The sequence below is a fragment of the Dermacentor variabilis genome, chromosome 6 (assembly GCF_050947875.1).
Source record: "Dermacentor variabilis isolate Ectoservices chromosome 6, ASM5094787v1, whole genome shotgun sequence".
NCBI classification, from domain to species: domain Eukaryota; kingdom Metazoa; phylum Arthropoda; class Arachnida; order Ixodida; family Ixodidae; genus Dermacentor; species Dermacentor variabilis.
In genome coordinates, this window is record NC_134573.1 from 70629479 (window position 1) to 70643165 (window position 13687).

The 13687-nt window shown below is 48.0% G+C and overlaps 1 protein-coding gene across 3 annotated transcripts in view; it reads right to left on the reverse strand.

Moving 5' to 3' along the window:
- LOC142584846 (uncharacterized) overlaps positions 1–13687 on the reverse strand; it is a 51586-nt gene that overhangs the window by 9530 nt on the left and 28369 nt on the right. For all 3 annotated transcript variants that reach the window (XM_075695150.1, XM_075695149.1, XM_075695147.1), the window contains 3 exons: positions 11191–11297; positions 8604–8691; positions 3324–3455 (listed from right to left, as the gene is read on the reverse strand). In XM_075695150.1, the coding sequence (XP_075551265.1) occupies positions 3324–3455; positions 8604–8691; positions 11191–11297 (327 nt within the window). The remainder of the gene's footprint in view (positions 1–3323; positions 3456–8603; positions 8692–11190; positions 11298–13687) is intronic.

The window sequence follows — 13687 nt, forward strand, 5'->3', positions numbered from 1 at the left end:
TGCTCTTAACCATTAACACGATGGCGCGCGCGCGTCTCTTGAGCGACAGTCGCTCTTTGAAATGTCTTGCGCCTTAGTCACGTGCCAGTTTCAAAAGTTACTCAAAAGGTAACATCCCGTTTGAAACTCTTTGCCTTGCACCACTATCGGACACTACTACTGCATGCCCAGCGAAATGCATTGCTTTTACAGGTGGTATGTTTCCGCGCTGTGGAATCTAATTCAGGCGAAATCAATCTCAAAATGACTGTTGACATTAATGCGATTAGCATTCAAGAAATATAGCCACAGACCGTACACCTTCATTTACAATCTGTAGCGGACGAACGTTCAATGAAATTAATACACGTTTGCCGTATACAGCGACGCCACCACCACTTCGGAGGTTACAAAGAATTCTTTATTAAACGTGGCCTCCCGACCGAAGAAAGTTTTGTCCAGCTGTAACCGTAGAATTTGAGTTCAGCATATGTGTCTTCGAATGAACTACCGCCGATTGCCTTGGCGTCTATGTCAAGCATAAAGCTTTCTCTATCGGCTAGAAGAGCGGGCATACTGACATAAAGCTAGAAGAGCGGGCAATACTGACATAAATTCGAAGTAAGGGCAAGTACATAACAGCTACGGCTGTATCAGATCTATCTATCTGTGCGTCCGTCCATCTGTGGGTCAAAATTGAAACCACGGGTTATGACCACATGATCACAGCAAGTTACGATGGACGCGCTAGTACGGGGCTCCAGATAGATTAGATAGATAGATAGATAGATAGATAGATAGATAGATAGATAGATAGATAGATAGATAGATAGATAGATAGATAGATAGATAGATAGATAGATAGATAGATAGATAGATAGATAGATAGATAGATAGATAGACAGACAGACAGACAGACAGACAGACAGACAGACAGACAGACAGACAGACAGACAGACAGACAGACAGATAGATAGATAGATAGATAGATAGATAGATAGATAGATAGATAGATAGATAGATAGATAGATAGATAGATAGATCTTGTCTTGTCCCACAACAATATTCGTCATCTGTCGTGCCCGCATTTCCTTTCTTCAACGCTGCGAGCCCGGTACTTCCAAGTCACGAACGGCTTGCGCGTTATCAGCGTGACACAGCACTCTCGACAGAGAAGTATCGAGCGCAGTTTTCATGAAAGGAAATGAAAGCAAGGCAGATGACTATTGTTGCTGTTTGGCAAAAGATACGACCCACAGGGTGTAGTTTTGTTTAAGAGTGTACACTCTTAAAAAAATTTACACCCTTTGGGGCGTATCTTGTCCCACAACGATAATCGTCAGCTATCTTGCCCGCGTTTCCTTTCTTTAATGCTGCGAGCCCGGTACTTCCCAGTCACGAACGGCATGCGCGTTATCAGTGTGACGCAGCATTCTCGACAGGAAAGTAGCGAGCGCCGAGTTTCAAGAAAGGAAACGCAAGCAAGGCAGATGACGATTATTGTTGTGGGACAAATATACACCCCAAAGGGTGGAACTGTGTTGAGAGTGATGTAGCAAGTGCTCAATAACAGGTGCGGAACAGGAGTTCTCTCCTTACAGTTTCAACTAACGCTGATGGGCACAGCGGCTAACCGTTAACAGGAAGCTTTAGCTGGGGCGCCAACTTTAAACATTTGTGAAATGCACTACAAATACCAATTCTAAGACACATGAAATGCATTATTTCTCTTTATGTACAACCGCTACAACGAGGTGAACAAATTTGTTGCATTCAGTGTAGGAAATCGAATTCTGTTGACCGTAGGCCCCAAAATTTTGATTTATTATCTAGAAAAAGGTTCGTAAGGTAAAAAATAAGACTGAAGCACCAAGTTTACAAATATGCAACGCATCACCAAAAAGACACATTGAATTTCTCTTCACTACATCTGTTAGATCATCTCAGGCGGACAAATATGACGTCCGAATTAACCTCTAACGTGAAATTACTGCGATGTGAGCTAGGGTTTTGTCAAGTATTTACTCACAAATTAGTGGTGCACTACAGAATGGTACATATTACATCAATTTTGTCGGGTATATACACCCCCTAATAGATGTTGCTGTTTACAGAATTGTGGTAATAATACTGATAATAATATAGTACTGAGTTATAGTTGTAAATTCTGCAATATAAACGTGAGTTCTTCGATATGTAGATGCTTTCAAGAATTTTTCTAAGAAAGGTCTGCGACGAAATAAAAATTTCACCGACAATTGCGATACTCCCTAATGCGAAATTTCAGCGCAGTTGTCTACGTGTTTTCATTTCGCGATATATTTATTGGCTGGCGCGGAAAATCTGTTTCGTGAATCACGTTGCAAACGGAGCGAAGTGTGGCTCGGCTGCCTCGCTAATCAGGGGATCGCGAGAGGCAGCGCGTGGGTGACGCGTGGGCTCGAATCACAGCAGCGGCCGCAGACAGACGTCCGCTCATGCAGCGCTTCGTTTCCATACAGACGACGCGCGGTACTCTCGCGCCATCTCGTAGCCATCGTCGCCGCAAACTCCATATTTCGCAGCATTGCGCTTTTCTTCTCACGCTTTAGCCGTACGCCTCCTCCGCTTTCCGCCTCATGGTTGGGCTGCACCCTCCTCCTCCGCTTTCCTCCTCGCGGTCTCTTCGCTATCGCCGTCTTTCATCCTCGGTCCGCGATCGCTCCTTCATCCTTTTGCTGCGCTCGTTCGCTCGGTTACGAGGACGCCGAGGGACGAGGCTTACGCTCGCCACAGGAACGGGCGCCCAAGAGCTGCGCTCTGAAGATTTGCTCCAGGCAATTGGTATACTTTGACGCTTACCCATAACTCCAAGGCACTTCGCCAAAATCGGTGAAGCTCTTGCCAATAAAGATGATTTCCCGGTTTCCAGGTATTTAACGAGTAGCTCGCGAAGAAAAGCTTCCTCTTATAGGAAATGTGAAATTACATTCCTAGAACTTCTTGGCCAATTTGATGGTGTGTACTTTTGTTTTCGGCCGCTAGCTAGATGAGAAGACCGAAGAACACGCTGAAGGACACACATTGACGCTTTGTGCGTGTGCGTGCTAATCTTCGCTATGTCGCATGTAGCAGCCAAAAGAAAAAAATGTTTAGTCAAATTAGTATTACGGAGACAATTACAGAGGGGTTTTGACAGAGAGATTCGGCGATACTTCCTTACCGGGACAGGCCCGCCTAACGTGCCATATGTGAAACAGTATTTTCGATGAATATACGTTCCGAGTCAAGTTAGTTTGAATACTGGTAATTAGGTCTTAGGTGCAATTAGGAGTACCAGTAATTAGGCGTTCGCACGGGGCTACCTTGCAGTATCGGTAGAGGGTGCAACTTTGCGCCGACGAGCCCTTGCCGCTGGCGCCAGTGTAGAGGATGGCGCCCAGCATGATGGATATGCACGGCCGGTCCCAGGAGCTGATGACAGACTTGATCTCGTCCTGCATAAAACCAGCGCTGCAAAGTCACGCGAGACTGCGAAATTCACCGCCGTCGTCACCAACACTAATTACGACCACAGCGGAACAAAGGTCCTAAGCAATGTTTCCCAACTGCCTTTGTCCTGTGTCCCAGCGGTGTATCTGCGACGCCTACAAGTTCACTCTCTTGTTCAAATAGCCACTAATCTGTTCACAGTGCCAAATGCGTGCTAGACTTAATATCGATCCGCTAATAACGCCCAGAGCCATAACATCGCTAATTCCCGCTTCTCGTAATGATGATCTTTCTTATCCGGATAGACAGGAATGAATGGATGAACCAATGACCCAGAAATTTGCATGCGTACAGTATCGGGGCTCGGATAACGCGGCAAAGTGAACCTGGATCACCTCTGGTAGATGCATGCCTTGATTTCCAGTGCAGCTAATTACGCTGATTGTGATGATGAGGTCTCAAGAGTTTCACCTGTGCTGTGGAGGCGAATGTTAGATCAATATCGGGAACTGGTGCTCACTTTGTCCGGTGTGCCCTTACGGTAGTTATGCAAGGGCTAGATGTCGTCGGTGTAAATGGGCGTCGAGCACCCGTGTGAGACTGTGGCGTCAATAGCTCTTTTTTTTACCTTTAACTTTTTCTTTCCGCGCTACGGTGCTTTCCGCTGCTTTTATATGCGCTAAGTAGTGCCACTGATGAATGCAGCTTGCTTTACAGCTGCGAAACCCAGGTGGTGGGACGCTAGGAATGGGGAAGCCTAAATTATGCGAAAAAGCTGACCGTCCCCTTACCACTTCAGTCACTAAGCGATAAAATGAAAATTGTTCGCTGGCGGTGGCTCCCACATCTGACACCTATATGTGTGTGACGTACATTCAGACATTGGCCAAGATCAGTAGCAAGGAGACGGAGGTTCGAAAGTAGCTAGGTCGCGTCTGTCATTATTAAAGGCCAAACTAGGCGTACGCGTGCCTGAACGCGAAAGCTCCCGATCACCCGCATCACGCATGCAGAGATGGTGCAGGACAAATGGACAAATCGTACGCGTTGAAGCGTGGCGCGGGCACAGGTATCTATAATGTTTACGCACGCTGAGCGTTTTCCAACATGGCGGCACCCATGGCTCCCGCTTCAGCGCGAATTCTCGTGGGTACTACGTTCTCACTCGCATTGATCGCCAGGAACCCTGAAGGAAGGCAAAAGATAGGAGAGAGCATACCGCAACGCGAATGAAATCTGGTGGCCCAACACGTGATCTCACGTCAAAGTGCGCGGTTGGTTTTAGTGTTCCCGCTCTGCAGGCAGAGCCACGGCAAGGCAGCTGAACAAGCGTGCACCGAATAAAAACAAATGGCATAGCTACTGAGAACCAAGCGTCTCAGTAAATCTCGATTCTTGCTCCGTGATCTCGACGCAAGAGGTCACGTGTTGGGCCACCACCGTGGCTTCACGGAACGCTCGCTTGCCAAGGCTGGCTGCGTGACGTAATGCTCCCACCTATATTTTTCCTCCCTCCATGCCAAGAACTACTGAAATGAGCTTTGGCTTTTTCTAAACTCACCTCAAACAGCATTTATGAGAGCATAGCGCATCCGATTTCTGAGCTCGATCTGCGATTCGGGCGCCCGTATACGCCTAACGAGACGCGTTCGCAAAACGACAACATGATTATGGTGGCTAGAGCAGTAGGTGTGGCGACCGGCCCCTCTGGAATGTAGGTCGCCCCTTCTCCGCATCATGAAGCGTAAGTGGCGCTGCGCTCAGTACTACAGTTCTCAGCGGCGCATGTCGTCTGGTACTTGTGGCAGACGGCATGCGGCATATAAAGGACGCAGAGTGAAAAGCTGTAATCTGTAGCCGTCAGTTTGTGCAATGAGGAGATACAGGTCTCTGTTATTGCGTGTTTGTAAGTCGCTATGTTGAAGCTTCTACGACTAACCGATGAGCGAGGTTTCGGAGAGACTTTCTGGACCGTCACTTTGGATCGAACTGCCAGGTGTGCGATATACTATGGTTTGACAACGATATGTCCCAAATGAACAGAATACGATCGGAGGAACGACACACAGCCCGACTATTCTCGTAGCACGTGTGCGTCTCCTGGTCCAAAACATTTCTGTGTAACTCTGTGTTGTACGTGCAGTCGTACCACCGTGCCGCCCAACACAGCTCCGCTGGTCAAACACCTTCACAGGCTGGAATGGAGTCTCAAGTTTTTCGATGTTCTGTTCCTGGCGCTTCTTGTGGACTCAACATTTCGCGGGAAAGCGTGCGCATTTCTATCGCAGGCGATGGAAACTCACGCCCGAGAAATCGCAGGCGAGCGCTTGCTAGCGAGGGTTACGTGGCATCACGACGATGACCTCTCCCCTTCATGCAATATACCTCAGTAGCGCGTGTTGCGTTTCGACGGCTCAGCTCCGTGGAGGCCATATGGCGTCACAGCCAATGGAAATGGAAGCTTAGGTGTCGTTTCCTTGCTAAAGACGACAGACGCGAGACTTTTTCGCTCGATGGACCACTTGACGCTTTCGCATCAAAAACAAAAGTCGAGAAAGATAACAATCCTTGGAGCGTCCATCTCTGGAAAAGTGGGAATGACTTGGGACTTCAGCAGGAAAAACAGCAAACTGTGGACAATATATGAAGAAACCAGACGGCGGCGCTGGCGACTTGACTTCATTGGTTTTTACACGACTATGAGCGAAGAGTGACGACGCGCTACAACTCGCTCAACTCCGAAACAGCGTCGCGCGAAAAACAAGAAACAAAAACAAACTGCCTACGTTCATTTCACCATCAAGGAAAAGTCGTCTCGCAGGTTGATATAAACGCTATAAATCAGTGCGATGTGCACACCCTTTGTTCAAGCTCTCCACGTTATCGCACTGCAATCAGTTGAACAATAACTTATTTCAAACTTCGCCGCGGAATGAGCTATGAAAAGGAACGCCGTTGGCAGAGTTTGAGGTACGCTAACACTTCGTACACAAACAAAAAGATGGCAGCTAAGCGCACTATAAGAAAACTCAGGCAGAACGCATCCTTCGGGTATGTTTATCGTCAGCAATGCAATTATAGCATTTAAATAGTGGTGCACAAGTAATTTGGTGGTGGGAGATTCATTTTTTGAGAGGATTGGTAAATATTCTTTTAAGGTTTTGTAATTGTGAAATATGTGTACATTGTAAGATTGGCGAGAGGCGTAAATATTTGTTATATATGTATGCAAGCACAGGTAGTAAATTAAGCAGAACTCACTCAGACTCTCTCACAAATGTATTTTTGGCTAGGGCTCACTCAGACTTACGGGTCAGTCTCAGTCTTAGTCCACTCATGAGTGAATTTGCCGACCTGTGTGCACAAGTGATAAGGACACACGTTCTTGCGACGGTAGAAGAAAATTCGTAGTATTGGCAATGCTCGTAAACTATGTACCTTGTGTGCATTTGTTCAGATTGGTAACACATTGGGTAAGATTCGTGCGCTACATATTAGTTGACAAATCTGACAATAGATATATACGGCATGTGCATCACGAAGTACTCGCGTGCGGGAGGGTGTTCGGAAATTCGACTTGATAAAGTGCGCCATTGCTTTCTTATCGCGTGATCCGGTTTGTACGTCACTAGAAGGAACCACCGCCGAAACGCGCCATGCAGGAACTATGTACTGCAGGTGGGTCCTGCGCTCCTTCTCGACATGTTGCGTGATCTAGCGGCGCGCGCGCACGACGTTCTCTCTTCTTTTGTGCGGCCGCCGGGACTGCACCGGTGGCGGGCCGGTGCGGACTGACACTGCGAAGTGATCCCTCGTTGCCCAGACCGTGATTCCGGCCGTGCGGATACAGCGTCGGGCTCTTGTACTCGAGGACCCATGTTCGCTACCGAAGAGCACGCACGATTTTCGAGGAATTTGCTGGACGGCCAGAGTAAAGAGCGTCTTTTCAGCGCACACATACTAAGGTAAATGAACGGGCGCAGTGAAAGATCGCTCTTTCACTCTGCCTGTCTCTTTGGCGTTAGTATGCGTGCGCTGTGAACATATTCCAGGTGCAACGTTACCAACTAGCCCAATCTTCGACCCTTGGAGACTGTCATGAGTGAGTGGAGAGCGACAACGAACTGCGGAGGAGCGGCAGCTCCAAGCACCATCGAGTGGCCGACAAGGAAGACGACGTTGCCAATCGGTAGCACGAGCGGCCGGACGAGGGAGAAAGATGATCAACCAATCAGTGGTGGGCACGAAGCCATGGGTACGAGGACGAAGCAGAGAGAGAGAGAGAGAGAGAGAGAGAGAGAGAGAGAGAGAGAGAAAGAGGCTGGAACGCTCGGGGAAGAGACCGCTCGGAGACGGGGGTTCAAAGATCACTAGTGTCGAGGTCGGGGTCCAGATGCGATCCCGAGAGCCTCAACAGAACCAGGACGACCCCGGCTGTCCCTGGAGAGATCCGTCGAGCACAGGGCTCGGCTATTTCTGCTGCACCTCCTGCTGTCGGCGTTCCTGCTCCTGGTACTAATCCCGAGCTCCTGGCGCTGATCCTCAGCCGCTGCGAGGAGAGCAGAGGTCACCTGGGGGTGACCAGAGGCCCGCAGCGACGCTGGCGAGAGGCGCCACGGGGGAACCGCGAGCCAAGTAACCAGTACGTGCGCCGCTCAGCTGTGCCGGTCGCACTTGGACGACTTTCGACTCTGACAGCCTTGGACTCTGACGCCCGGGGCTGGCTCTACCGTGCGCCCGCGTCCCTCGTGTGCCACTGCCCGCTACGCCCCTACCGCCGTCAACGCAAGTACCAGTGCATGCTGGCAACGTACTGCCCGAGTAAATGAGACTTTCGGCGATCGAGTTCTTTCTTTATTTGTTCTAGATCGAGAGTCGTTTGAACTGCTCGCGTGGACTAGCGTGGCTAGTGGTACTTCTTTATGTACTTTCTGTTTGCTGTTTAGTGTTCTCTTGTTATTTTTCTTTCTTGCAATGAATATTAAGTTTGTTCTGGGGAAAAATGGCTTCGTCTTTCCTGAACTGAGGCTCTGCCTCAGTTTAACAACTCGCACTCGAGGAACCTGTCACCACAGAGACTAAAGAGGCTCAAAGCAAGACGCCAACCACACAGAAAGTTGAGCGAAGGGACGCGGCGAAACGAGTGAACACACCATGCGGCTGATGCTGTTGGAGGGGAGGGCGTTGCAACTGCCAGAGCCCGGAATGTAGTGGATCTGGGCGACCGTTGTATCCACGTTCCTGAAAAACAGAGAAGGAAGCGGTTGCAGGCCAAGTCGGATTGGACGGGATGAGGTTACACAAGCTCATCTATAAAACACAACCGGAATGGGAACAAAGACCAAAACGACTGCACAAATGTTCCTGAGAAAAAAAATAAAAAGAAGATTATGCGCATGAAGTTAGCACCCTTAACATGCTAAGTGTACGACAGCTTACCTAAATTGTGATGTCAGGAAAGCTGCACGCGTGTGCGTCACGGGTGACCTTGCGCACGTGTTTATCAAAGTGACGCTTCTAAACGCACCCGGCACCGGCCAGATGGCGTTGCAGCTATTTAAGCTTCCTACAAGATCGGCCGATACCAGCCGCCTAAACAAGAGGACGCCGGGTCAAGTCCTCGTCGCGGTGTTCGCATTACGATGGGGGTGAAATGCAACACCGTCCGTGTATCGTGCATTGGGTGCACGTTAAAGATGCCCAGGCCGACAAAATTCGGCACAGGCTGCTCACATGCGGGAATGCGAAAGTATAATACCGTTTGTAGACATCGGAACCTCACGAACGCGCTCAGTTTATACACTGACGACGTGGAGTCACCTTCTCCCCAGTGGCTGCAGCGTCACGTGCCCAATGAGTCGCGCGCTAGGCCGCACCTTTAGTCAGCCAGATGGCTGTGACGTGGCGTGTGCAATGACGCACGCACTATACACGCGCACAACTTTCTGTGGCAATGAAGGGAAAGCTACGGTCGCGTGGCTGCTGCACGGGTGCTACGGCAGTAGCCCGGCAGCGCTTGACATTGCTTTTGGTTGCTCGGCACAGACGCCGAGTCGACGCAGCATCCACGTGCGCCAGTTTCGCGTTTGCCCAGACGCGGAAGGGAAAAGCCGCAAAATAAGTAAACTTGTACATTCAGTTGTGTGTTATATCTTATTTAACTGTTGCTAATGAGAGGGTGTTTCATCTTACCCGGCTTCAACTAACGTCGATGAAAACACGGGACTTTTCAGAAGCGCTCTCACTTGTGCGCACTTTGCCTCCTTAGCTTTCCCTTCATTTCCACGGAAAGTTGCCCGCGAGTATAGGCACACATTTAGTTAGCCAGAAACGTGCTCGTCTCGCGTCGCGGAGGCCCGCTTCGATTCCCACCCAAACCGCTCGACTTGTCGCGGCACTTTTTTGAATGCTTTGGTGGGTTTCTTCCAGGCCTAGAAAAAGCTTTTATGTAGCACGTATTGAGCAACAGAAAGGTGGATCAGGAATTTTTCATGATCGCCTACAATTCTGTGACTGCCATTTTTGCTCTGATAAATATAGTTAATTCTGTAATCAGATGAAATACAAGAATAGTTTGACTTGCTCGAAGCGACGGCAAACAACATTACTTTGGCTGCGTCCAGCTACGTGGCACTCGGACATTTTGATATTTTGGCATCAGTTACGTGGGATAACCTGTATACTACGATCGTTGCAGGCTAACTACGTAGGCAAAAAAAGAAAAAGGTTAGCTTCGGTGTGAAAACCTTTATCAAGAACACGTCATACGACAGCGGACCACCAAACGACCCATAGCAATCCTAATGGAATCCATATGCAATCCAAGGCTTCTTACGGTTTCGCCGATTACGGGCTATAAAATATTAGCGTTTTCTTGAAAGACTTCATTTTATGTACACAGGGAGCCTGCCCGCTGCCTCCTCTGCTCCCTCTAGTGCTTGTAACGTTCATTTGACACTCGTTGAATAATTAAACCAATATTTTCCGGCTAATTTCCCTTCACGACAGAGTACAGGTGCGAGAAAGTGTGAAAGAACTGACGCTGCAAAAGCAAATCAAGACAAGCAAGCAAAGCAAAGCAAATCAAAGAAAAGTAAACAAGTGAAAAAAAGTTGTCGCAATGCACTTGTATCAAAATGGGGAGGCGCTGTATGCCGGAGAGCAGCGAGACAGACGCTTTATTTTCATTGGAAAAAGGCGAAAAATCACGAAGGGACCATTAGTGAAGTAAAAAACAGACAAACAACACAAAGCGCCCGCAAGATAGTTAACAACGCATACTTACTTGAACACGCGAATTGAGTTCAATTTGGAGGCAATCTAAGATGCTTAGCTGACTCCTCACCAGCATCTTCGTTCTCCCCAAACGGCGCGCGTTTTGCATGCTATCTATACTGTGGCTAAAATATAACACTCCGATTTATCTCCGCATGTAGAATGACAAGCCGTATCTCGAAAAGAAGAAGAGAGAAAACGAAAGAACCTCCTACTACCTCACCGGAAACGCCAGTGAGTGCATCACGAAGCATACTTATGGACTAGCGCGATTTAAAAAAAAAATATGGCGGTAAGGTTGGAATTTACACTTCTATTAGCCTAGTTGTTGCCTTAGCATTCAATACGTTTCCGTTTAATATGTACCGCATACCCTCTCGCACTGAAGCGCCAGTTCTTTTTTATCCCCCTTTCTCGTCTCTGCCGACGTCTCTGCGAACTTCACGCGAGAAAACGGGACCTTACGTGAGACTAGCGGACTTGGCGAGCGTCCCACCGGGGGCCTTCCAGGCAAGAGGTATGGCGACCGTTGCGATCACCCGCTGGACCTTGCTGACGGACGTCTTCACCGCCTGTGGGAGACAGAGTGCGCAGCGGCTCGGCAGTGTTCCACAGTTGCCAGCGTTCAGCAAACGACGACGTCGACTACGACAACGTCGGTTTCCGCAGCAGTTATTCTTTTCACACGATACCGTAAGAGCTTTCATAATTAGTTTGCGGGATTCATTGCCGCGGTTAGCAAGGTGTTCATCATTACGTCTTTCTGCCTTGTTGTTGTACTACTGCAATTTCGGAGGAGCTGTAATATTTGTTTGGAGAATTTGTTTCCAAAGTCAGCGACGGGCTCATTGTTGTGTCAAGGCGTAATGTCTTTATTACTGTTCGTTGTTTGTAATGCACAGTTACTGTTTTGCTGTAATACACCGGTGCCTGTTGTATGAAGTCTTTGACGCACAACTACTGCAAGGGCATACAAATTAGGTCAACAGTATTTGCACAAACCACTTAAAATAAATAATTATAATCCTAGCAGTAATTTCCAATTGCATGCCGTTCATAATCTCGCAAAAGATCACGAAGGTAGGCCATCCCTACACCACAGCAGGAAGCTACAGTGAAAATACAACGCGATGTATTCTGAAAATGTAATCACAGTTTATCGTCAATTATTAAGACTTGACCCTTAATGACTGCTTTTGGTGTATTACACAAGGAAGGATCTAGGACATCAGTAATCCCTATGCCGACAACTGTACAAAGATATAAGTAGCAGAAAAATAATTTGGTACACATGTTCTAAATGTGCGAACAAAACGAGAAGCAAAAACTCAAATTTACATTATGGAAACTATACATCGAGTTATCCCGATGCAGTTATATATGGCAATCTGTCAACAATCACCTACGTGAAAACGAATGCAGAATTCCTTAAGTGCGCGAAGGGAACATTACAACAAGGTTACATTAAACAAAGTGACACCACAGCGACGGTGGAATAAACGTTGAAATAACATGACAGCAAGTGCTTAAATTTAACAAGATCACTCTAATTTACATAGCCTCTGGTATCGGTTGCATAGTTCAACAGCAGCAGATAAAAATGATTTATTAAAGGCAATTTTGGTCCTGGGCAAACGTTCAATACTATGGCTCTTCATGGGGCCCCCAAACACTTTTTATCGATGTCGAAAAATGCATTTCAAGTTGAAATAGGCTATTTCAGAAGTGTTTTGCAGCGAAAAGTATTGCAAAGTGTTCAGCAGAAGCGGTTTTGTAGGCAATCGAAGATTGCTTGTGATTCCCTTCGCGGTGCTCCCGCTCCTTCTTGAATGCCTTGCAGTGAGAAAGCTACGGAGGAGCAGAGCGTGCCCACAGCACTCCGCCTGATGAACGTCACCGTGGCACGCCGTTCAAACGTTTCTTATGTTCACGTAGACGCCACTAGCTGCTTCCAATTTTGGCGCCTACGATGCGCCAGACTCCGATGCGACCGCTCAAGTTACGCTTTAGTTCACGCTGTCTTATCCCTTTGCTGTGCTACAATCTACTAGATAGCTGGGTGCGGCTGTGTTCTCTCGAACTGAGTGGCATGAGCAACACATTTCTTTTTGTACTTATCTCTACGGGAATCACACAACATCCCAGGGTCGAACGAAACGTAGGCAGTGCGCACAGCGGGTCAGCAATGGATGCCGCACTGCGGACTCGCGTTGAAAGGATTCCTAACGCAACGAGCTTCGACCACGATGGCGACACATCTCGGAAGTGTGCAGATCCAGAAGTCGACTTCCCGTTCCAGTCGGATGGTGGCGCTCGGGCAGGCTAGCCACGCGCATGGAATGAATGAATGAATGTTTGATGTTTCATGGCACAAGGGCCAAGTATGGCCAAAGAGCGCCATGTCCGTGGTAATGAGTTCGCAGTGTAATTATGAGTTCTATGAAGTTGGTGTGTCGTGGCTGTAAAGGGGCCTTAAATATAGTCGCTCTAAAGTGCGTAAAATCTGTATAATAAGATTATGGCAATGACGTATGACGTGATGTGTACGACGTGACGTGAGATGCATTTCAAAAGAATGATAAGATGTGTAAAATATATCAGGTTACAAGGTTGGCTAGAGCACTACTGCCTCCTTAGAGCCCTTGAAACACAAGGGCCTGGAGGCATGTGCTACGCAAAACAATTATCGCAGTGGCATCCTCTGGAACGAGGATGCTCTACGAAGTTAATAGGCTTATAACATGCAGAACGACATCATTCAAGAAGTTGAGGACTGGCTCGGTGTTAAAAAGCGGTTCCTTACCAAGGAACATAGCCGGATGTAGAGGGATGTAATAACTGTATGCAAGCGGAAAATTTTTCTTTCCCTCCGTTCCGGCTTCCCGACACTCCAGCAGCACGTGGAGGACGGTCAGCCTCTCACCACATCTGCCACAGGTTGAAGGTTGGAGGTTCACTTCCA